General features: G+C 43.2%; 1 protein-coding gene across 1 annotated transcript in view; it reads right to left on the reverse strand.

The window, feature by feature from the left end:
- The window catches only part of LOC139405547 (unconventional myosin-X-like), a 252,096-nt gene extending 232,243 nt beyond the window's left edge, over positions 1-19,853 (reverse strand). The window contains exon 1 of the mRNA XM_071147963.1: positions 19,568-19,853. Coding sequence (XP_071004064.1) covers positions 19,568-19,588 — 21 coding nt within the window. The 5' untranslated portion in view covers positions 19,589-19,853. The remainder of the gene's footprint in view (positions 1-19,567) is intronic.
- Positions 19,854-22,641: the final 2,788 nt, after the last annotated feature.

Raw genomic sequence — 22,641 nt, forward strand, 5'->3', positions numbered from 1 at the left:
GAGACAGAGAGAGAGAGACAGAGAGAGAGAGATAGAGAGAGAGAGAGAGAGAGAGAGAGAGAGAGAGAGAGAGAGGGAGAGAGAGAGAGAGAGAGAGAGAGAGAGAGAGAGAGACAAAGGGGGAGAGAGAGAGAGAGAGAGAGACAAAGGGAGAGAGAGAGAGAGAGACAATGGGAGAGAGAGAGAGAGAGAGAGGGAGAGAGAGAGAGAGAGACAAAGGGAGAGAGAGAGAGAGAGAGAGAGAGAGACAAAGGGAGAGAGAGAGAGAGAGAGAGAGAGAGAGAGAGAGAGAGACACAGAGAGAGAGAGAGAGAGAGAGAGAGAGAGAGAGAGAGACAAAGGGAGAGAGAGAGAGAGAGAGAGAGAGAGAGAGAAAGGGAGAGAGAGAGAGAGACAAAGGGAGAGAAAGAGAGAGAGAGAGACAAAGGGAGAGAGAGAGAGACAAAGAGAGAGAGACAAAGAGAGAAGAAAAATAGAAATAAATGCCACCAGTCAGACCAGGGAGTGGGCTAGGCTTTATCAGGTTACTCATTTAACAAGAGCCTGCGGAGTCTAACACAGCTTCAACCCAGATTTACAGGTTCCTACTTCAAAGACAGGGAACTGTCTTCGGAAAGTATTCAGACCCCTTAACTTTTTGCAAATGTATAATCCTGTCTCTGAATTGTCCGAGACGGGATGGTGTAGAGGGGTACCAAAACATATCTGCAGCATTGAAGGTCCCCAAGAACACATCATTTTTAAATGGAAGATGATTGGAACCACCAAGACATGTTTTGAGAGAGCTGGCCGCCCGGCCAAACTGAGCAATCGGGGGAGAAGGGACTTGGTCAGAGAGGTGACCAAGAATCCGAGATGGGAGAACATTCCAGAAGGACAACCATCTCTGCAGTAATCCACCAATTAGACCTTTATGGTAGAGTGGCCAGATGGAAGCAACTCCTCAGTAAAGGGAACATGACAGCCCACTTGGAGCTTGCCAAAAGCCACTTAAAGACTCTCAGACCATGAGAAACAAGATTCCCTGATTTGATGAAACCAAGACTGATTGGCCTGAATGCCAAGTGTCACAAACCTGCCACCATCCCTACTGTGAAGCACGGTGGTGGCAGCATCATACTGTGGGGGTCTTTTTCAGCGGCAGGGACTGGGAGACTAGTCAGGATCGAGGCAAAGATGAACAGAGCAAATTACAGAGAGATCCTTGTTGAAAACTTTCTCCCGAGCGTTCAGGATCTCAGACTGGGGCGAAGGTTCACCTTCCAACAGCACAACGACCATAATAAGCACACAGCCAAGACAACGCAGGAGTGGCATCGGGACACGTCTCTGAATGTCCTTGATTGGCCCAGCCAAAGCCCGGACTTGAACCCGGTCGAACATCTCTGGAGAGACCTGAAAATAGCTGTGTAGCAACGCTCCCCATCCAACCTGACAGAACTTGAAAAGATCTGCGGAGAAGAATTGGAGAAACTCCCCAAATATAGGTGTGCCAAGCTTGTAGCGAACAGGGCCAACAGGTTGAACAGGGTGAACAGGGCCAACAGGGCGAATAGGGCCAACAGGGCCAACAGGGTGAACAGGGCCAACAGGGCGAACAGGGCCAACAGGGCGAACAGGGCCAACAGGGCGAACAGGGCCAACAGGGTGAACAGGGCGAACAGGGCCAACAGGGTGAACAGGGCCAACAGGGCCAATAGGGCCAACAGGGTGAACAGGGCCAACAGGGCCAACAGGGTGAACAGGGCCAATAGGGCCAACAGGGTGAACAGGGCCAATAGGGCCAACAGGGCCAATAGGGCCAACAGGGTGAATAGGGCCAACAGGGTGAACAAGGCCAACAGGGTGAACAGGGCCAACAGGGTGAACAGGGTGACCAGGGCCAACAGAGTGAACAGGGTCAACAGGGCCAACAGGGTCAACAGGGCCAACAGAGTCAACAGGGCCAACAGAGTCAACAGGGCCAACAGGGTCAACAGGGCCAACAGGGCCAACAAGGTGAACAGGGCCAATAGGGTGAACAGGGCCAACAGGGCCAACAGGGTGAACAGGGCCAACAGAGTGAATAGGGTCAACAGGGCCAACAGGGTGAACAGGGCCAACAGGTTGAACAGGGTGAACAGGGTCAACAGGGTCAACAGGGCCAACAGGGTGAACAGGGCCAACAGGGCCAACAGGGTCAGCAGGGTCAACAGGGTGAACAGGGTCAACAGGGCCAACAGGGCCAACAGGGCCAACAGGGCCTTTTAACATTTGGTGAAGGAGAGGTTCAGGGTGTCTGAGGGTGAGAGTCAGCAGACTTCTACCATGACTAACAGCTGGTGAAGGAGAGGTTCAGAGTGTCTGAGGGTGAGAGTCAGCAGACTTCTACCATGACTAACAGCTGGTGAAGGAGAGGTTCAGGGTGTCTGAGGGTGAGAGTCAGCAGACTTCTACCATGACTAACAGCTGGTGAAGGAGAGGTTCAGGGTGTCTGAGGGTGAGAGTCAGCAGACTTCTACCATGACTAACAGCTGGTGAAGGAGAGGTTCAGGGTGTCTGAGGGTGAGAGTCAGCAGACTTCTACCATGACTAACAGCTGGTGAAGGAGAGGTTCAGGGTGTCTGAGGGTGAGAGTCAGCAGACTTCTACCATGACTAACAGCTGGTGAAGGAGAGGTTCAGAGTGTCTGAGGGTGAGAGTCAGCAGACTTCTACCATGACTAACAGCTGGTGAAGGAGAGGTTCAGAGTGCCTGAGGGTGAGAGTCAGCAGACTTCTACCATGACTAACAGCTGGTGAAGGAGAGGTTCAGAGTGCCTGAGGGTGAGAGTCAGCAGACTTCTACCATGACTAACAGCTGGTGAAGGAGAGGTTCAGGGTGTCTGAGGGTGAGAGTCAGCAGACTTCTACCATGACTAACAGCTGGTGAAGGAGAGGTTCAGAGTGCCTGAGGGTGAGAGTCAGCAGACTTCTACCATGACTAACAGCTGGTGAAGGAGAGGTTCAGAGTGCCTGAGGGTGAGAGTCAGCAGACTTCTACCATGACTAACAGCTGGTGAAGGAGAGGTTCAGACATACATTTTGTTGGATTGATCAAGCTACCCTGCAAACAATAACTAATCATTAGGAAGTCACAAAATGGTTGCCTAAAGTCATCAAGACGTTGTGTCACAGTTCTCTGGAGGTTTTGTCTAGTTCCCGGTTGGTCCCGGGGACGTCACCTGATGGTCACAAATAAACATTCTCCTTTTTTTTTACCCAAGGCACACACACCCTAGTTTCTCTACACACACACTCTTGTTACTGTTGCCAAGCCCATCAAGGCTCTGATTGGTGAACCACTGATCCACTCACAGCTCTTCGTCTTTAGGCAATGCTATGGACACCCAAACACATACAGTGTTTTCAACATAGAGTGTTTTCAACGTACAGTGTTTTCAATGTACAGTGTTTTCAACATACAATGTTTTCAATGTACAATGTTTTCAATATACAGTGTTTTCAACATAGAGTGTTTTCAATGTACAATGTTTTCAATGTACAATGTTTTCAATGTACAGTGTTTTCAATGTACAGTGTTTTCAATGTACAGTGTTTTCAATATACAGTGTTTTCAATGTACAGTGTTTTCAACGTACATATATGACACACCTTGAGGAACATGACGACATTCTGTATATTTATTCACATACTAATTATTCAATGTCCTCCCCTTCAACATGTCCTCCCCTTCAAACTGATGGAACTCTGTCGCTAAGAGCAGAGATGTATTATAGCTAATGAATGTGTAGGGGACTATGCCTGATGCTTTCTGCTAGTGCCAATAAGATTGGCTATAGGCTGTACTGGTGCTATTAAGAAATAAGATGTACTGTTGTTTGCTCAATTAAGTTGAGAATTTTGATAACTAAAAGAGAGAGTCTTTCCATTGTCTTCTCTTTAGAGCAATAGCCATTTGCTTTCCAAAATATGTTTTCCAGTGATTGTATTTTGAAATATTGCGAAATGTCTGGCTGGGACTCTCTTCTTTTCACTGGCAGTCGCAACTCAACAATAATCTATTTGTATTGTATTTACTATGGATCCCCATTAGTTCCTGGAAAGGCAGCAGCTACTCTTCCTGGGGTTTATTATGGATCCCCATTAGTTCCTGCCAAGGCTGCAGCTACTCTTCCTGGGGTTTATTATGGATCCCCATTAGTTCCTGCCAAGGCAGCAGATACTCTTCCTGGGGTTTATTATGGATCCCCATTAGTTCCTGCCAAGGCAGCAGATACTCTTCCTGGGGTTTATTATGGATCCCCATTAGTTCCTGGCAAGGCAGCAGCTACTCTTCCTGGGGTTTATTATGGATCCCCATTAGTTCCTGCCAAGGCAGCAGCTTCTCTTCCTGGGGTTTATTATGGATCCCCATTAGTTACTGGCAAGGCAGCAGCTACTCTTCCTGGGGTTTATTATGGATCCCCATTAGTTCCTGCCAAGGCAGCAGCTACTCTTCCTGGGGTTTATTATGGATCCCCATTAGTTCCTGGCAAGGCAGCAGCTACTCTTACTGGGGTTTATTATGGATCCCCATTAGTTCCTGGCAAGACAGCAGCTACTCTTACTGGGGTTTATTATGGATCCCCATTAGTTCCTGGCAAGGCAGCAGCTACTCTTCCAGGGGTTTATTAAGGATCCCCATTAGTTCCTGTCAAGACAACAGCTACTCTTCCTGGGGTTTATTATGGATCCCCATTAGTTCCTGCCAAGGCAGCAGCTACTCTTCCTGGGGTTTATTATGGATCCCCATTAGTTCCTGCCAAGGCAGCAGCTTCTCTTCCTGGGGTTTATTATGGATCCCCATTAGTTCCTGCCAAGGTAGCAGCTACTCTTCCTGGGGTTTATTATGGATCCCCATTAGTTCCTGCCAAGGCAGCAGCTACTCTTCCTGGGGTTTATTATGGATCCCCATTAGTTCCTGCCAAGGCAGCAGCTACTCTTCCTGGGGTTTATTATGGATCCCCATTAGTTCCTGCCAAGGCAGCAGCTACTCTTCCTGGGGTTTATTATGGATCCCCATTAGTTCCTGCCAAGGCAGCAGCTACTCTTCCTGGGGTTTATTATGGATCCCCATTAGTTCCTGGCAAGGCAGCAGCTACTCTTCCTGGGGTTTATTATGGATCCCTATTAGTTCCTGCCAAGGCAGCAGCTTCTCTTCCTGGGGTTTATTATGGATCCCCATTAGTTCCTGCCAAGGCAGCAGCTACTCTTCCTGGGGTTTATTATGGATCCCCATTAGTTCCTGCCAAGGCAGCAGCTACTCTTCCTGGGGTTTATTATGGATCCCCATTAGTTCCTGCCAAGGCAGCAGCTACTCTTCCTGGGGTTTATTATGGATCCCCATTAGTTCCTGCCAAGGCAGCAGCTACTCTTCCTGGGGTTTATTATGGATCCCCATTAGTTCCTGCCAAGGCAGCAGCTTCTCTTCCTGGGGTTTATTATGGATCCCCATTAGTTCCTGCAAAGGCAGCAGCTACTCTTCCTGGGGTTTATTATGGATCCCCATTAGTTCCTGCCAAGGCAGCAGCTACTCTTCCTGGGGTTTATTATGGATCCCCATTAGTTCCTGCCAAGGCAGCAGCTACTCTTCCTGGGGTTTATTATGGATCCCCATTAGTTCCTGCCAAGGCAGCAGATACTCTTCCTGGGGTTTATTATGGATCCCCATTAGTTCCTGCCAAGGCAGCAGATACTCTTCCTGGGGTTTATTATGGATCCCCATTAGTTCCTGCCAAGGCAGCAGCTACTCTTCCTGGGGTTTATTATGGATCCCCATTAGTTCCTGCCAAGGCAGCAGCTACTCTTCCTGGGGTTTATTATGGATCCCCATTAGTTCCTGCCAAGGCAGCAGCTACTCTTCCTGGGGTTTATTATGGATCCCCATTAGTTCCTGCCAAGGCAGCAGCTACTCTTCCTGGGGTTTATTATGGATCCCCATTAGTTCCTGCCAAGGCAGCAGCTACTCTTCCTGGGGTTTATTATGGATTCCCATTAGATCCTGCCAAGGCAGCAGCTACTCTTCCTGTGGTTTATTATGGATCCCCATTAGTTCCTGCCAAGGCAGCAGCTACTCTTCCTGGGGTTTATTATGGATCCCCATTAGTTCCTGCCAAGGCAGCAGCTTTTCTTCCTGGGGTTTATTATGGATCCCCATTAGTTCCTGGCAAGGCAGCAGCTACTCTTCCTGGGGTTTATTATGGATCCCCATTAGTTCCTGCCAAGGCAGCAGCTACTCTTCCTGGGGTTTATTATGTATCCCCATTAGTTCCTGGCAAGGCAGCAGCTACTCTTACTGGGGTTTATTATGGATCCCCATTAGTTCCTGGCAAGGCAGCAGCTACTCTTACTGGGGTTTATTATGGATCCCCATTAGTTCCTGGCAAGGCAGCAGCTACTCTTCCAGGGGTTTATTAAGGATCCCCATTAGTTCCTGTCAAGACAACAGCTACTCTTCCTGGGGTTTATTATGGATCCCCATTAGTTCCTGCCAAGGCAGCAGCTACTCTTCCTGGGGTTTATTATGGATCCCCATTAGTTCCTGCCAAGGCAGCAGCTTCTCTTCCTGGGGTTTATTATGGATCCCCATTAGTTCCTGCCAAGGCAGCAGCTACTCTTCCTGGGGTTTATTATGGATCCCCATTAGTTCCTGCCAAGGCAGCAGCTACTCTTCCTGGGGTTTATTATGGATCCCCATTAGTTCCTGCCAAGGCAGCAGCTACTCTTCCTGGGGTTTATTATGGATCCCCATTAGTTCCTGCCAAGGCAGCAGATACTCTTCCTGGGGTTTATTATGGATCCCCATTAGTTCCTACCAAGGCAGCAGCTACCCTCCATGGGGTTTATTATGGATCCCCATTAGTTCCTGCCAAGGCAGCAGCTACTCTTTCTGGGGTTTATTATGGATCCCCATTAGTTCCTGTCAAGGCATGAGCTACTCTTCCTGGGGTTTATTATGGATCAAGTTCCTGCCAAGGCAGCAGCTACTCTTCCTGGGGTTTATTATGGATCCCCATTAGTTCCTGTCAAGGCAGCAGCTACTCCTCCTGGGGTTTATTATGGATCCCCATTAGCCAAGGCAGCAGCTACTCTTCCTGGGGTTCAGCAACATTAAAGCAGTTATATATTTTAAAAACCATTACAATACATTGATAACAAATTTCACAACATATTTTAAGTGTGATGCCCTCAGAGCTCTACTCCTCTACCACACAAACTCCATGTGTTCGTGTGCATAGTGGGTATGTTATGGTGAGTTAGTAGTATGCTTGGGGCTGTGTATTTTGTACTGTTGACCAAATAGCTTCCTGTTTAAAACAATACAGCTAACAGAGACTGTAATGATCCTCTATGGCCAAATCACGCTTTAGTAGCCTATTGTGAATGACTGTATTTATCGCTGTATAGACAGGAGTAGGCTAATGTGGCTATATAATTGACTTCAGGGAAAGCTTCCCCTAGACTTATGGACGCAGCGGGGATGCTCTCTTCCATACCCTTTACCATGTCATTTAACACCAAGGTTGCAGCAGAGATGGTGCTACGACCCAGGCCTGATACCAGACTGGTGGACACTTAGAAGACCATTTCGAGAGAGGGAGATAATTATTTAGGTCGATGGGTTCACCATCGAGGGAGCACATGGGCCGCGTTCCAGCAGTACAAACTCAGACACGCTCATCATCTGGCTCCTCCCATCATCTGGCTCAAACCCAGACACGCTCATCATCTGGCTCCTCCCATCTAGCTCCTCCTCCCTCCTCCCATCTGGCTCCTCCCAGGAGGGAGGAGGGTAGTCTCCTCTGACACCAGAGGATGTGGGAACATCACGTAACAGAGGTCAGATGTAATCAACCTTGAACTTCTACTCTCCTTTCTCCAGCCAACAACGGTGATCTAATACAACCTGATTCCACAGAGCTTTGATTGGAGTGGTTAAGATGATTAAAGGACTCTCTTTGACGTGCAGACGTCCTGAATCAACACTTTGCGGCTGAGCCTTTGTTGCTACTAGAAGTTTTCACTTCATAATAACAGCACTTACAGTTGACAAGGGGACAGCTCTAGCAGGGCAGAAATTTGACGAACTGACTTGTTGGAGGTTGCATCCTCTGACGGTGCCACGTTGAAAGTCACTGAGCTCTTCAGTAAGGGCCATTCTACCACCAATGTTTGTCTATGGAGATTGCATGGCTGTGCGCTCAATTTTATTTACCTGTCAGCCATGGGTGTGGCTGAAATAGCCGAATCTACTCATTTGAAGGGGTGTCCACATACACTATATATACAAAAGTATCTGTACTCAAACATTACTGATCTACACAGCAACACAACCAGCGTGACAATCAGTGTGATAACCGGTGTGACAACCGGTGTGACAACCGGTGTGATAACCGGTGTGATAACCGGTGTGACAACCGGTGTGATAACCGGTGTGATAACCGGTGTGACAACCGGTGTGACAACCGGTGTGATAACCGGTGTGATAACCGGTGTGACAACCGGTGTGATAACCGGTGTGACAATCGGTGTGATAACCGGTGTGATAACCGGTGTGACAACCGGTGTGATAACCGGTGTGATAACCCTAACATACCCTGTTAAACAACCAGACTGGATTTAATTCATCTGAAATGCAACAACCTTCTGGGCACAGACGTCAGTTCATCATCTAGTTTTGATTTACATTTGGTTGAGTTGTCAACTAACGTGAATTCAACAAAAGAGGTTACCATGTCATTGGATTGAGGTTAAAAGTTGGGTGAGAAAAAGGCAACATTCCCTTGTGTTGATGACTTGTTGCAAATCAAACCAGTTTTCCTCGTTCTACGTCATCACATTACTTATTTTTTTAAATGACGTAGAAACAATGTTGATTTAACCAGTTTTTGGACAGTGGGAAGTGAAGGGAGGATTACATTAACTCCCTCACAGAGACCCATTGGAAGGGAGGATTACACTAACTCCCTCACAGAGACCCATTGGAAGGGAGGATTACATTAACTCCCTCACAGAGACCCATTGGAAGGGAGGATTACATTAACTCCCTCACAGAGACCCATTGGAAGGGAGGATTACACTAACTCCCTCACAGAGACCCATTGGAAGGGAGGATTACATTAACTCCCTCACAGAGACCCATTGGAAGGGAGGATTACATTAACTCCCTCACAGAGACCCATTGGAAGGGAGGATTACACTAACTCCCTCACAGAGACCCATTGGAAGGGAGGATTACATTAACTCCCTCACAGAGACCCATTGGAAGGGAGGATTACACTAACTCCCTCACAGAAACCCATTGGAAGGGAGGATTACATTAACTCCCTCACAGAGACCTGTGCTTCTACACCTGCATTGCTTGCTGTTTGGGGTTTTAGGCTGGGTTTCTGTACAGCACTTTGAGATATCAGCTGATGTACGAAGGGCTATAGAAATACATTACATTTGATTTGATTTGATTTGAAGGGAGGATTACACTAACTCCCTCACAGAAACCCATTGGAAGGGAGGATTAAAATTAAAAGTATTATTAGTGAGTCTGTTGATATAGATTTTACTGTAAAATGTGTGTCTGGTGATCAAGGTTTTTGTTGATGCTCGTTTGAACCCTTTAATGTGCATCTGTGTGGTGCTTCCTATGGAGACAGCCAGTTGGGTTCTGTCCCTACTCTCTAACACATCCTCTCAGTCCCAAAGGCTGAATCCTAACCCTAAAACTCATTAGCTGGAGTCACCAGATAAACACACTGAGTCCTGTCCACTATCCACTCACTAACTCACTCCTGGCCTGTCTGCTGCCAGGTACTGCTGTCCTGTTCTGGAGCATCCTGTTCTTCTGGGTGGGTGTATTTGAGGTGAAGAGAGATTTATGTGAACAGGGGCCTCTCTCCTTGTGTTCTTGTCTCTCTGCATACACACATCCTGACAGATGAAAACCTCATTCGGCACACTCACGCTACTCAGCCAGTGCTTTTTGCTGAACCACTTCCAGACAGAATTTGATCTATTCTGGACCAGCCACTCTTAAATAGTACCCGGGCCAGTACAGGTGAAACACCTTCACACTAACGAGATGGCAACCAGCACAGGTGTAACACATACTGACTAACGAGGTGACGCAGATCGGTTCACCCTACTTGCTAACGAGCTATTCAAAACATAAATGGAAAAAACAAAACCTGTAACATTATTGATGTGTATATGAATGTGTATGGTGCATATTGATGTATAGTGATGCTTATATTGATGTGTATATAGTGATGTATATATTGATGTGTATATAGTGATGTATATCGTGATGTGTATATTGATGTATAGTGATGCTTATATTGATGTGTATATAGTGATGTGTATATAGTGATGTGTATATAGTGATGTGTATATAGTGATGTGTATATAGTGATGTGTATAGTGATGTGTATATTGATGTGTATAGTGATGTGTATATAGTGATGTGTACATAGTGATGTGTATATAGTGATGCGTATAGTGATGTGTATATTGATGTGTATAGTGATGTATATAGTGATGTGTATAGTGACGGATATCGTGATGTGTATATAGTGATGCATATAGTGATGAATATAGTGATGTATATAGTGATGTGTATATAGTGATGTGTATATAGTGATGTGTATATAGTGATGTGTATATAGTGATGCATATAGTGATGAATATAGTGATGTATATCGTGATGAGTATAGAGTCATGTGTATATAGTGATGTGTATATAGTGATGTGTATATAGTGATGTGTATATTGATGTGTATAGTGATGTGTATATAGTGACGTATATCGTGATGTGTATATAGTGATGTATATAGTGACGTATATCGTGATGTGTATATAGTAATGTGTATATACTGATGTGTATATTGATGTGTATATAGTGATGTATATAGTGATGTATATATATTCATGTGTATATCGATGTGTACATAGTGATGTGTATATAGTGATGCGTATAGTGATGTGTATATTGATGTGTATAGTGATGTATATAGTGATGTGTATAGTGACGGATATCGTGATGTGTATATAGTGATGCATATAGTGATGAATATAGCGATGTGGATATTGATGTGTATATTGATGTGTATATAGTGATGTGTATATTGATGTGTATATAGTGATGTATATAGTGATGTGTATAGTGATGTGTATAGTGATGTATATAGTGATGTGTATATAGTGATGTATATAGTGATGTGTATAGTGATGTGTATATAGTGATGTGTATATAGTGATGTATATAGTGATGTATATAGTGATGTATATAGTGATGTGTATAGTGATGTATATAGTGATGTGTATATAGTGATGTATATAGTGATGTATATAGTGATGTATATAGTGATGTGTATATTGATGTGTATATAGTGATGTGTATAGTAATGTGTATATAGTGATGTGTATAGTGATGTGTATATAGCGATATGTATAGTGATGTATAAAGCGATGTGTATAGTGATGTGTATAGCGATGTATATAGTGATGTGTATATAGTGATGTATATAGTGATGTGTATATAGTGATGTATATAGCGATGTGTATATATTGATGTGTATATAGTGATGTGTATATAGTGATGTGTATATAGTGATGTGTATATAGTGATGTATATAGCGATGTGTATAGCGATGTATATAGCGATGTATATAGCGATGTGTATAGTGATTAGAGGTTGACCGATTAATCGGAATGGCCGATTAATTAGGGTAAATTTAAAGTTTTCATAACAATCGGAAATCAGTATTTTTGGGCGCCGATATGCCGATTTTTAAAATATTTTTTTTTACCTTTATTTAACTAGGCTAGTCAGTTAGAACACATTCTTATTTTCAATAAAGGCCTAGGAACGGTGGGTTAACTACCTTGTTCAGGGGCAGAACGACAGATTTTCACCTTCTCAGCTCAGGGGATCCAATCTTGCAACCTTACAGTTAACTAGTCCAACGCAATAACGACCTGCCTCTCTCTTGTTGCACTCCACAAGGAGACTGTCTGTTACGTGAATGCAGTAAGCCAAGGTAAGTTGCTAGCTAGCATTAAACTTATCTTATAAAAAACAATCAATCATAATCACTAGTTAACTACACGTGGTTGATGATATTACTAGATATTATCTAGCGTGTCCTGCGTTGCATAAAATCTGACTGAGCATACAAGCATACAAGTATCTAAGTATCTGACTGAGCGGTGGTAGGCAGAAGCAGGCGCGTAAACATTCATTCAAACAGCACTTTCGTGCGTTTTGCCAGCAGCTCTTCATTGTGCATCAAGCATTGCGCTGTTTATGACTTCAAGCCTATCAACTACCGAGATGAGGCTGGTGTAACCGAAGTGAAATGGCTAGCTAGTTAGCACGCGCTAATAGCGTTTCAAACGTCTTTGATGCTTTGATGGTGGCTGTTGTCTTGTTGCAGGTTCGAGCCCAGGGAGGAGCAAGGAGAGGGACGGAAACTATACTGTTACACTGGCAATACTAAAGTGCCTATAAGAACTAGAGGTCGACCGATTATGATTTTTCAACGCCGATACCGATTATTGGAGGACCAAAAAAGCCGATACCGATTAACCGGCCGATTAAAAAAAAAATGTATTTGTAATAATGACAATTAGAACAATACTGAATGAACACTTATTTTAACTTAATATAATACATCAATACAATCAATTTAGCCTCAAGAAAATAATGAAACATGTTCAATTTGGTTTAAGTAATGCAAAGACAAAGTGTTGGAGAAGAAAGTAAAAGTGCAATATGTGCCATGTAAGAAAGCTAACGTTTCAGTTCCTTGCTCAGAACATGAGAACATATGAAAGCTGGTGGTTCCTTTTAACATGAGTCTTCAATATTCCCAGGGAAGAAGTTTTAGGTTGTAGTTATTATAGGACTATTACCCTAGTGATGTATATAGTGACGTATATAGTGACGGATATCGTGACGTGTATATAGTGATGTGTATATAGTGATGCATATAGTGATGTATATAGTGATGTGTATATAGTGATGTGTATATAGTGATGTGTATATAGTGATGTGTATATAGTGATGTGTATAGTGATGTGTATATAGTGATGTATATAGTGATGTATATAGTGATGTGTATATTGATGTGTATATAGTGATGTATATAGTGATGTATATATACTGATGTGTATATAGTGATGTGTATATTGATGTGTATATAGTGATGTATATAGTGATGTATATAGTGATGTATATAGTGATGTATATAGTGATGTATATAGTGATGTGTATATACTGATGTGTACATAGTGATGTGTATATTGATGTGTATATAGTGATGTATATAGTGATGTATATATTGATGTGTATAGTGATGTGTATATAGTGATGTGTATATATTGATGTGTATATATTGATGTGTATATAGTGATGTGTATATAGTGATGTGTATATATTGATGTGTATATAGTGATGTGTATAGTGATGTGTATATAGTGATGTATATAGTGATGTGTATATATTGATGTGTATAGTGATGTGTATATAGTGATGTGTATATATTGATGTGTATATATTGATGTGTATATAGTGATGTGTATATAGTGATGTGTATATAGTGATGTGTATATAGTGATGTGTATATAGTGATGTGTATATAGTGATGTGTATATATTGATGTGTATATAGTGATGTGTATAGTGATGTGTATATAGTGATGTATATAGTGATGTGTATATTGATGTGTATATAGTGATGTGTATAGTGATGTGTATATAGTGATGTATATAGTGATGTGTATATAGTGATGTGTATATAGTGATGTGTATATAGTGATGTATATAGTGATGTGTATATTGATGTGTATATAGTGATGTATATAGTGATGTATATATACTGATGTGTATATAGTGATGTGTATATTGATGTGTATATAGTGATGTATATAGTGATGTATATAGTGATGTATATAGTGATGTATATAGTGATGTATATAGTGATGTGTATATACTGATGTGTACATAGTGATGTGTATATTGATGTGTATATAGTGATGTATATAGTGATGTATATATTGATGTGTATAGTGATGTGTATATAGTGATGTGTATATATTGATGTGTATATATTGATGTGTATATAGTGATGTATATAGTGATGTGTATATAGTGATGTGTATATAGTGATGTGTATATAGTGATGTGTATATATTGATGTGTATATAGTGATGTGTATATAGTGATGTGTATATATTGATGTGTATATAGTGATGTGTATATAGTGATGTGTATATAGTGATGTGTATATATTGATGTGTATATAGTGATGTGTATAGTGATGTGTATATAGTGATGTATATAGTGATGTGTATATTGATGTGTATATAGTGATGTATATAGTGATGTATATATTGATGTGTATAGTGATGTGTATATAGTGATGTGTATATATTGATGTGTATATAGTGATGTATATAGTGATGTGTATATAGTGATGTATATAGTGATGTGTATATTGATGTGTATATAGTGATGTGTATATTGATGTGTATATTGATGTGTATATAGTGATGTGTATATTGATGTGTATATTGATGTGTATATAGTGATGTGTATATTGATGTGTATATAGTGATGTGTATATACTGATGTGTATATAGTGATGTGTATATAGTGATGTGTATATACTGATGTGTATATAGTGATGTGTATATAGTGATGTGTATATACTGATGTGTATATAGTGATGTGTATATAGTGATGTATATAGTGATGTGTATATTGATGTGTATATAGTGATGTGTATATACTGATGTGTATATAGTGATGTGTATATAGTGATGTATATAGTGATGTGTATATTGATGTGTATATAGTGATGTGTATATAGTGATGTGTATATACTGATGTGTATATAGTGATGTGTATATTGATGTGTATATAGTGATGTGTATATACTGATGTGTATATAGTGATGTGTATATAGTGATGTATATAGTGATGTGTATATTGATGTGTATATAGTGATGTGTATATAGTGATGTGTATATACTGATGTGTATATAGTGATGTGTATAGTGATGTGTATATTGATGTGTATATAGTGATGTGTATATACTGATGTGTATATAGTGATGTGTATAGTGATGTGTATATAGTGATGCATACAGTGATGTATATAGTTATGTGTATATTGATGTGTATATAGTGATGTGTATATAGTGATGTGTATAGTAATTTGTATATTGATGTGTATATATTGATGTGTATAGTGATGTATATACTGATGTGTATATCGATGTGTATATAGTGATGTGTACAGTGATGTGTATACTGATGTATATAGTGATGTGTATAACGATGTGTATATATTGATGTGTATAACGATGTGTATATATTGATGTGTATATAGTGATGTGTATATAGTGATGTATATAGTGATGTGTATAGTGATGTGTATAGTGATGTGTATATAGTGATGTGTATATATTGATGTGTATATAGTGATGTGTATAGTGATGTGTATATAGTGATGTATATAGTGATGTGTATATTGATGTGTATATAGTGATGTATATAGTGATGTATATATTGATGTGTATAGTGATGTGTATATAGTGATGTGTATATATTGATGTGTATATATTGATGTGTATATAGTGATGTATATAGTGATGTGTATATAGTGATGTATATAGTGATGTGTATATTGATGTGTATATAGTGATGTGTATATTGATGTGTATATTGATGTGTATATAGTGATGTGTATATTGATGTGTATATTGATGTGTATATAGTGATGTGTATATTGATGTGTATATAGTGATGTGTATATACTGATGTGTATATAGTGATGTGTATATAGTGATGTGTATATAGTGATGTGTATATAGTGATGTGTATATAGTGATGTGTATATACTGATGTGTATATAGTGATGTGTATATAGTGATGTATATAGTGATGTGTATATTGATGTGTATATAGTGATGTGTATATACTGATGTGTATATAGTGATGTGTATATAGTGATGTGTATATTGATGTGTATATAGTGATGTGTATATAGTGATGTGTATATACTGATGTGTATATAGTGATGTGTATATTGATGTGTATATAGTGATGTGTATATACTGATGTGTATATAGTGATGTGTATATAGTGATGTATATAGTGATGTGTATATTGATGTGTATATAGTGATGTGTATATAGTGATGTGTATATACTGATGTGTATATAGTGATGTGTATAGTGATGTGTATATTGATGTGTATATAGTGATGTGTATATACTGATGTGTATATAGTGATGTGTATAGTGATGTGTATATAGTGATGCATACAGTGATGTATATAGTTATGTGTATATTGATGTGTATATAGTGATGTGTATATAGTGATGTGTATAGTAATTTGTATATTGATGTGTATATATTGATGTGTATAGTGATGTATATACTGATGTGTATATCGATGTGTATATAGTGATGTGTACAGTGATGTGTATACTGATGTATATAGTGATGTGTATAACGATGTGTATATATTGATGTGTATAACGATGTGTATATATTGATGTGTATATAGTGATGTGTATATAGTGATGTATATAGTGATGTGTATAGTGATGTGTATAGTGATGTGTATAGTGATGTGTATATAGTGATGTGTATATATTGATGTGTATATATTGATGTGTATAACGATGTGTATATATCGATGTGTATAACGATGTGTATATATTGATGTGTATATAGTGATGTGTATATAGTGTCTCTCTGTCTAAATAAATAGACCTTGGTCTCAGCATTGACTCCCTGTTAAAATAACGAGACCTTGGTCTCAGCATTGACTCTCTGTCTAAATAAAGACACCTTGGTCTCAGCATTGACTCTCTGTCTAAATAAAGACACCTTGTTCTCAGCATTGACTCCCTGTCTAAATAAATAGACCTTGGTCTCAGCATTGACTCTCTGTCTAAATAAATAGACCTTGGTCTCAGCATTGACTCCCAGTCTAAATAAATAGACCTTGTTCTCAGCATTGACTCTCTGTCTAAATAAATAGACCTTGTTCTCAGCATTGACTCTCTGTCTAAATAAATAGACCTTGGTCTCAGCATTGACTCCCTGTTAAAATAACGAGACCTTGGTCTCAGCATTGACTCCCTGTTAAAATAACGAGACCTTGGTCTCAGCATTGACTCCCTGTCTAAATAAAGACACCTTGGTCTCAGCATTGACTCCCTGTCTAAATAAAGGTTCAATAAAATAGATAGGTGTTGATTGTCGCCCCTGTGCTTTCATCACACAGGGCTGGACATGGGGTGAAAGGTTAGAGGGGATGCTGACACTGGGTCACGGGGAGCAAGGGTAAGGGGTAGAGGGGTGGGTGGGGTGGAAGACAAGAATGGGACGACGAGTGAGAAGGGAGGAGTTTAACAATAGCGCCCTCATGATGACATCACAGGGGTCGTGAGTGTGTACTTAGACAAGACACATCACACCCTGGAAGGAAATGCATAGGGGAAAGAGATCAGGACTCTGTTTTTTGTCAGGGTTCAAAGGGTAGACTTCAGATACATTCTCTCTGTGTTTCCCATGTCGGGCTGGGTGGGCTCCTTTCATGCCTTATGACATAGGTAGGCATATGCCTCTACAAGTTATTGGTAACAATGTATGCCATTAGAAGGTTGATGGACCATGGGGAAGATGATGTCATCCTTCACCATGAGATAGACCAGGCAGTCTATGTGCTGATGAGATCAACAGGGCTGGACTTAAGATAGGAGGCTCCTCCTTGTGCGTTAAACAACAGAAATTTAGAAGTGTGTAACGTGGAAATGTAGTAAACTTGTTTTAAATGGTCCTTTCCCAAGGACAGGCAGTCCAGCTGCATCCTGCAATTGAGCTATCCCAGCCCAGAGCAAAACTCATCAGCCTAGCTATCCCAGCCCAAGCAGAGCTCAGCGGTCAAGCTATCCCAGCCCAGAGCTCAGCTGTCGAGCTATCCCAGCCCAGAGCTCAGCAGTCGAGCTATCCCAGCCCAGAGCAGACCTCATCAGTCTAGCTATCCCAACCCAAGCAGAGCTCAGCGGTCGAGCTATCCCAGCCCAGAGCTCAGCAGTCGAGCTATCCCAGCCCAGAGCAGACCTCATCAGTCTAGCTATCCCAACCCAAGCAGAGCTCAGCGGTCGAGCTATCCCAGCCCAGAGCTCAGCTGTCGAGCTATCCCAGCCCAGAGCTCAGCAGTCGAGCTATCCCAGCCCAGAGCTCAGCAGTCGAGCTATCCCAGCCCAAGCAGAGCTCAGCAGTCGAGCTATCCCAGCCCAAGCAGAGCTCAGCAGTCGAGCTATCCCAGCCCAAGCAGAGCTCAGCAGTCGAGCTATCCCAGCCCAAGCAGAGCTCAACAGTCGAGCTATCCCAGCCCAAGCAGAGCTCAGCAGTCGAGCTATCCCAGCCCAAGCAGAGCTCAGCCGTCGAGCTATCCCAGCCCAGAGCTCAGGAGTCGAGCTATCCCAGCCCAGAGCAGAACTCAGCAGTCGAGCTATCCCAGCCCAGAGCTCAGCCGTCCAGCTATCCCAGCCCAGAGCAGAGCTCAGCCGTCCAGCTATCCAAGCCCAAGCAGAGCTCAGCTGTCCAGCTATCCCAGCCCAGAGCTCAGCCGTTCAGCTATCCCAGCCCAGAGCAGAGCTCAGCCGTCCAGCTATCCCAGCCCAGAGCTCAGCCGTCAGGCTATCCCAGCCCAGAGCAGAGCTCAGCCGTCGAGCTATCCCAGCCCAGAGCTCAGCCGTCCAGCTATCCCAGCCCAGAGCTCAGCCGTCCAGCTATCCCAGCCCAGAGCAGAGCTCAGCCGTCCAGCTATCCAAGCCCAAGCAGAGCTCAGCCGTCCAGCTATCCAAGCCCAGAGCTCAGCCGTCCAGCTATCCCAGCCCAGAGCAGAGCTCAGCAGTCTAGCTATCCAAGCCCAAGCAGAGCTCAGCTGTTCAGCTATCCCAGCCCAGAGCTCAGCCGTCCAGCTATCCCAGCCCAGAGCAGAGCTCAGCCGTCCAGCTATCCCAGCCCAGAGCAGAGCTCAGCAGTCTAGCTATCCCAGCCCAGAGCTCAACCGTCCAGCTATCCCAGCCCAGAGCTCAACCGTCCAGCTATCCCAGGCCAGCCCAGAGCTCAACCGTCCAGCTATCTCAGGCCAGCCCAGAGCTCAACCGTCCAGCTATCCCAGCCCAAGCAGAGCTCAGAATGCCTATTGTGTCTGGTTGTGTCCCATTGCTGCTACTGCTATTACTTACTACCAGGCTATAACACATATCCTGCTGCATAAAGTACTGTAAACCATATGCTAGCGTCTCACCCTTTACGAGCGAAATAACCCATTATTGTTTGTTTTTCATTTGCAGCAGGAGAGGACCGCTGTAAACACAATACAAAACCTACGCGACATAAAAAGTGCTCACTGCTCGTAAAGATGTAACAAAGACGCTCCCGGTTCATGCAGTCACTTTGAAATGAAACAACGTTTCGGAGCTGCTACAATGCCTGAAAATACTTTGTTTAGACTTTTATCTTACCTTTACGAAGAAAGAATCCATTTAAAATAAATTATCCTCCACAAAACTCTTCTAATCTTAGATTCCAGGTACCACAGTAGCGCTGAGGCGGAATATGTAATTCCAGATGACTTCCACTCCCGAGCTGACGTCAAGATGAGAGAAGTTCCATCCGCACTCTTTCTTCTCAAAACGGGAATCCAGACCAGGTAAACCACGAATTCCTATTAACGTCCCAGTAAAAAAGCAGTTGTTAACTGGATTTAAAAGACGTCAAAACAAACCGTCTGGGATAGGGCGCAGCCGCGTCCCGTGTATGCCGTGTCTGTGTATTCTAACCGGTATGAATGAGGACGGCGTATTGAGCTCTGTCATTGGAGGCGGAGCTTGAAGCGGTAGACCCCATGGAGCACGCCCTTATTGGAACAATGTAACAACACTATCTGCTGATGATGAATTTGTTATCATCATTTTAATTTATATTATTAGTAGTTTAGTAGGTTGTAGTTATATACAGTAGTAGTTCTTATGTTATAAATCACATCACACTAAGATACATGGAAAAAAAAAAAAAGGGTCCTGATTGCTGAAGCATATGTTGTTCAAGAGTCGGGGTTATTCAATCAGGGTTATCCAGGGTCAGGGTTATCCAGGGTCAGGCTTATCCAGGGTCAGGGTTATTCAACCAGGGTTATCCAGGGTCAGGCTTATCCAGGGCCAGGGTTATTCAACCAGGGTTATCCAGGGTCAGGGTTATCCAGGGTCAGGGTTATTCAATCAGGGTTATCCAGGGTCAGGGTTATCCAGGGTCAGGCTTATCCAGGGTCAGGGTTATTCAATCAGGGTTATCCAGGGTCAGGGTTATCCAGGGTCAGGCTTATCCAGGGTCAGGGTTATTCAACCAGGGTTATCCAGGGTCAGGGTTATCCAGGGTCAGGGTTATTCAATCAGGGTTATCCAGGGTCAGAGTTATCCAGGGTCAGGCTTATCCAGGGTCAGGGTTATTCAATCAGGGTTATCCAGGGCCAGGGTTATCCAGGTTCAGGGTTATTCAATCAGGGTTATCCAGGGTCAGGCTTATCCAGGGTCAGGCTTATCCAGGGTCAGGGTTATTCAACCAGGGTTATCCAGGGTCAGGGTTATCCAGGGTCAGGGTTATTCAATCAGGGTTATCCAGGGTCAGAGTTATTCAGGGTCAGAGTTATCCAGGGTCAGAGTTATTCAACCAGGGTTATCCAGGGTCAGGCTTATCCAGGGTCAGGGTTATTCAACCAGGGTTATCCAGGGTCAGGGTTATTCAACCAGGGTTATCCAGGGTCAGGCTTATCCAGGGTCAGGGTTATTCAACCAGGGTTATCCAGGGTCAGGGTTATCCAGGTTCAGGGTTATTCAATCAGGGTTATCCAGGGTCAGGGTTATCCAGGGTCAGGGTTATTCAACCAGGGTTATCCAGGGTCAGGCTTATCCAGGGTCAGGGTTATTCAATCAGGGTTATCCAGGGTCAGGGTTATCCAGGGTCAGGCTTATCCAGGGTCAGGGTTATTCAACCAGGGTTATCCAGGGTCAGGGTTATCCAGGGTCAGGCTTATCCAGGGTCAGGGTTATTCAATCAGGGTTATCCAGGGTCAGAGTTATTCAGGGTCAGAGTTATCCAGGGTCAGAGTTATTCAATCAGGGTTATTCAATCAGGGTTATCCAGGGCCAGGGTTATCCAGGTTCAGGGTTATTCAATCAGGGTTATCCAGGGTCAGTGTTATTCAGGGTCAGAGTTATCCAGGGCCAGGGTTATCCAGGGTCAGCGTTATTCAGGGTCAGAGTTATCCAGGGTCAGAGTTATCCAGGGTCAGGTTTATCCAGGGTCAGGGTTATTCAACCAGGGTTATCCAGGGTCAGATTTATCCAGGGTCAGGGTTATTCAACCAGGGTTATTCAGGGTCAGGGTTATCCAGGGTCAGGGTTATTCAGCCAGGGTTATCCAGGGTCAGGGTTATCCAGGGTCAGGGTTATTCAGGGTCAGAGTTATACAGGGTCAGATTTATTCAGGGTCAGGGTTATCCAGGGTCAGGGATATCCAGGGTCTGGGTTATTCAGGGTCAGAGTTATCCACTGTTAGGGTTATCCAGGATCAGGGTTATCCTGGGTCAGGGTTATCCAGGGTCAAGGTCATCCAGGGTCAGGGTTATCCAGGGTCAGGGTTATCAGGGTCAGGGTTATTCAATCAGGGTTATCCAGGGTCAGAGTTATTCAGGGTCAGAGTTATCCAGGGTCAGAGTTATTCAATCAGGGTTATACAGGGCCAGGGTTATCCAGGGTCAAGGTTATCCAGGGTCAGGGTTATCCAGGGTCAGGGTTATCCATGGTCAGGGGTATTCAATCAGGGTTATCCATGGTCAGGGTTATCCAGAGTCAGGGTTATTCAATCAGGGTTATCCAGGGTCAGAGTTATTCAGGGTCAGAGTTATCCAGAGTCAGGGTTATTCAGGGTCAGGATTATCCAGGGTCAGGGTTATTCAGGGTCAGAGTTATCCAGGGTCAGAGTTATCTAGGGTAAGGGTCAGAGTTATCCAGGGTCAGGTTTATCCAGGGTCAGGGTTATTCAACCAGGGTTATCCAGGGTCAGGTTTATCCTGGGTCATGGTTATCCAGGGTCAAGGTTATCCAGGGTCAGGGTTATCCAAGGTCAGGGTTATCCAGGGTCAGGGTTATTCAATCAGGGTTATCCAGGGTCAGAGTTATTCAGGGTCAGAGTTATCCAGGGTCAGAGTTATTCAATCAGGGTTATCCAGGGCCAGGGTTATCCAGGGTCAAGGTTATCCAGGGTCAGGGTTATCCAGGGTCAGGGTTATCCATGGTCAGGGGTATTCAATCAGGGTTATCCAGGGTCAGGGTTATCCAGAGTCAGGGTTATTCAACCAGGGTTATCCAGAGTAAGAGTTATTCAGGGTCAGGGTTATCAAGGGTCAGGGTTATCCAGGGTCAGGGTTATTCAGGGTCAGAGTTATCCAGGGTCAGAGTTATCTAGGGTAGGGGTCAGAGTAATCCAGGGTCAGGTTTATCCAGGGTCAGGGTTATTCAACCAGGGTTATCCAGGGTCA

Source organism: Oncorhynchus clarkii, chromosome 3 (genome assembly GCF_045791955.1).
Source record: "Oncorhynchus clarkii lewisi isolate Uvic-CL-2024 chromosome 3, UVic_Ocla_1.0, whole genome shotgun sequence".
In the NCBI taxonomy this organism is placed as follows: Eukaryota; Metazoa; Chordata; class Actinopteri; order Salmoniformes; family Salmonidae; genus Oncorhynchus; species Oncorhynchus clarkii.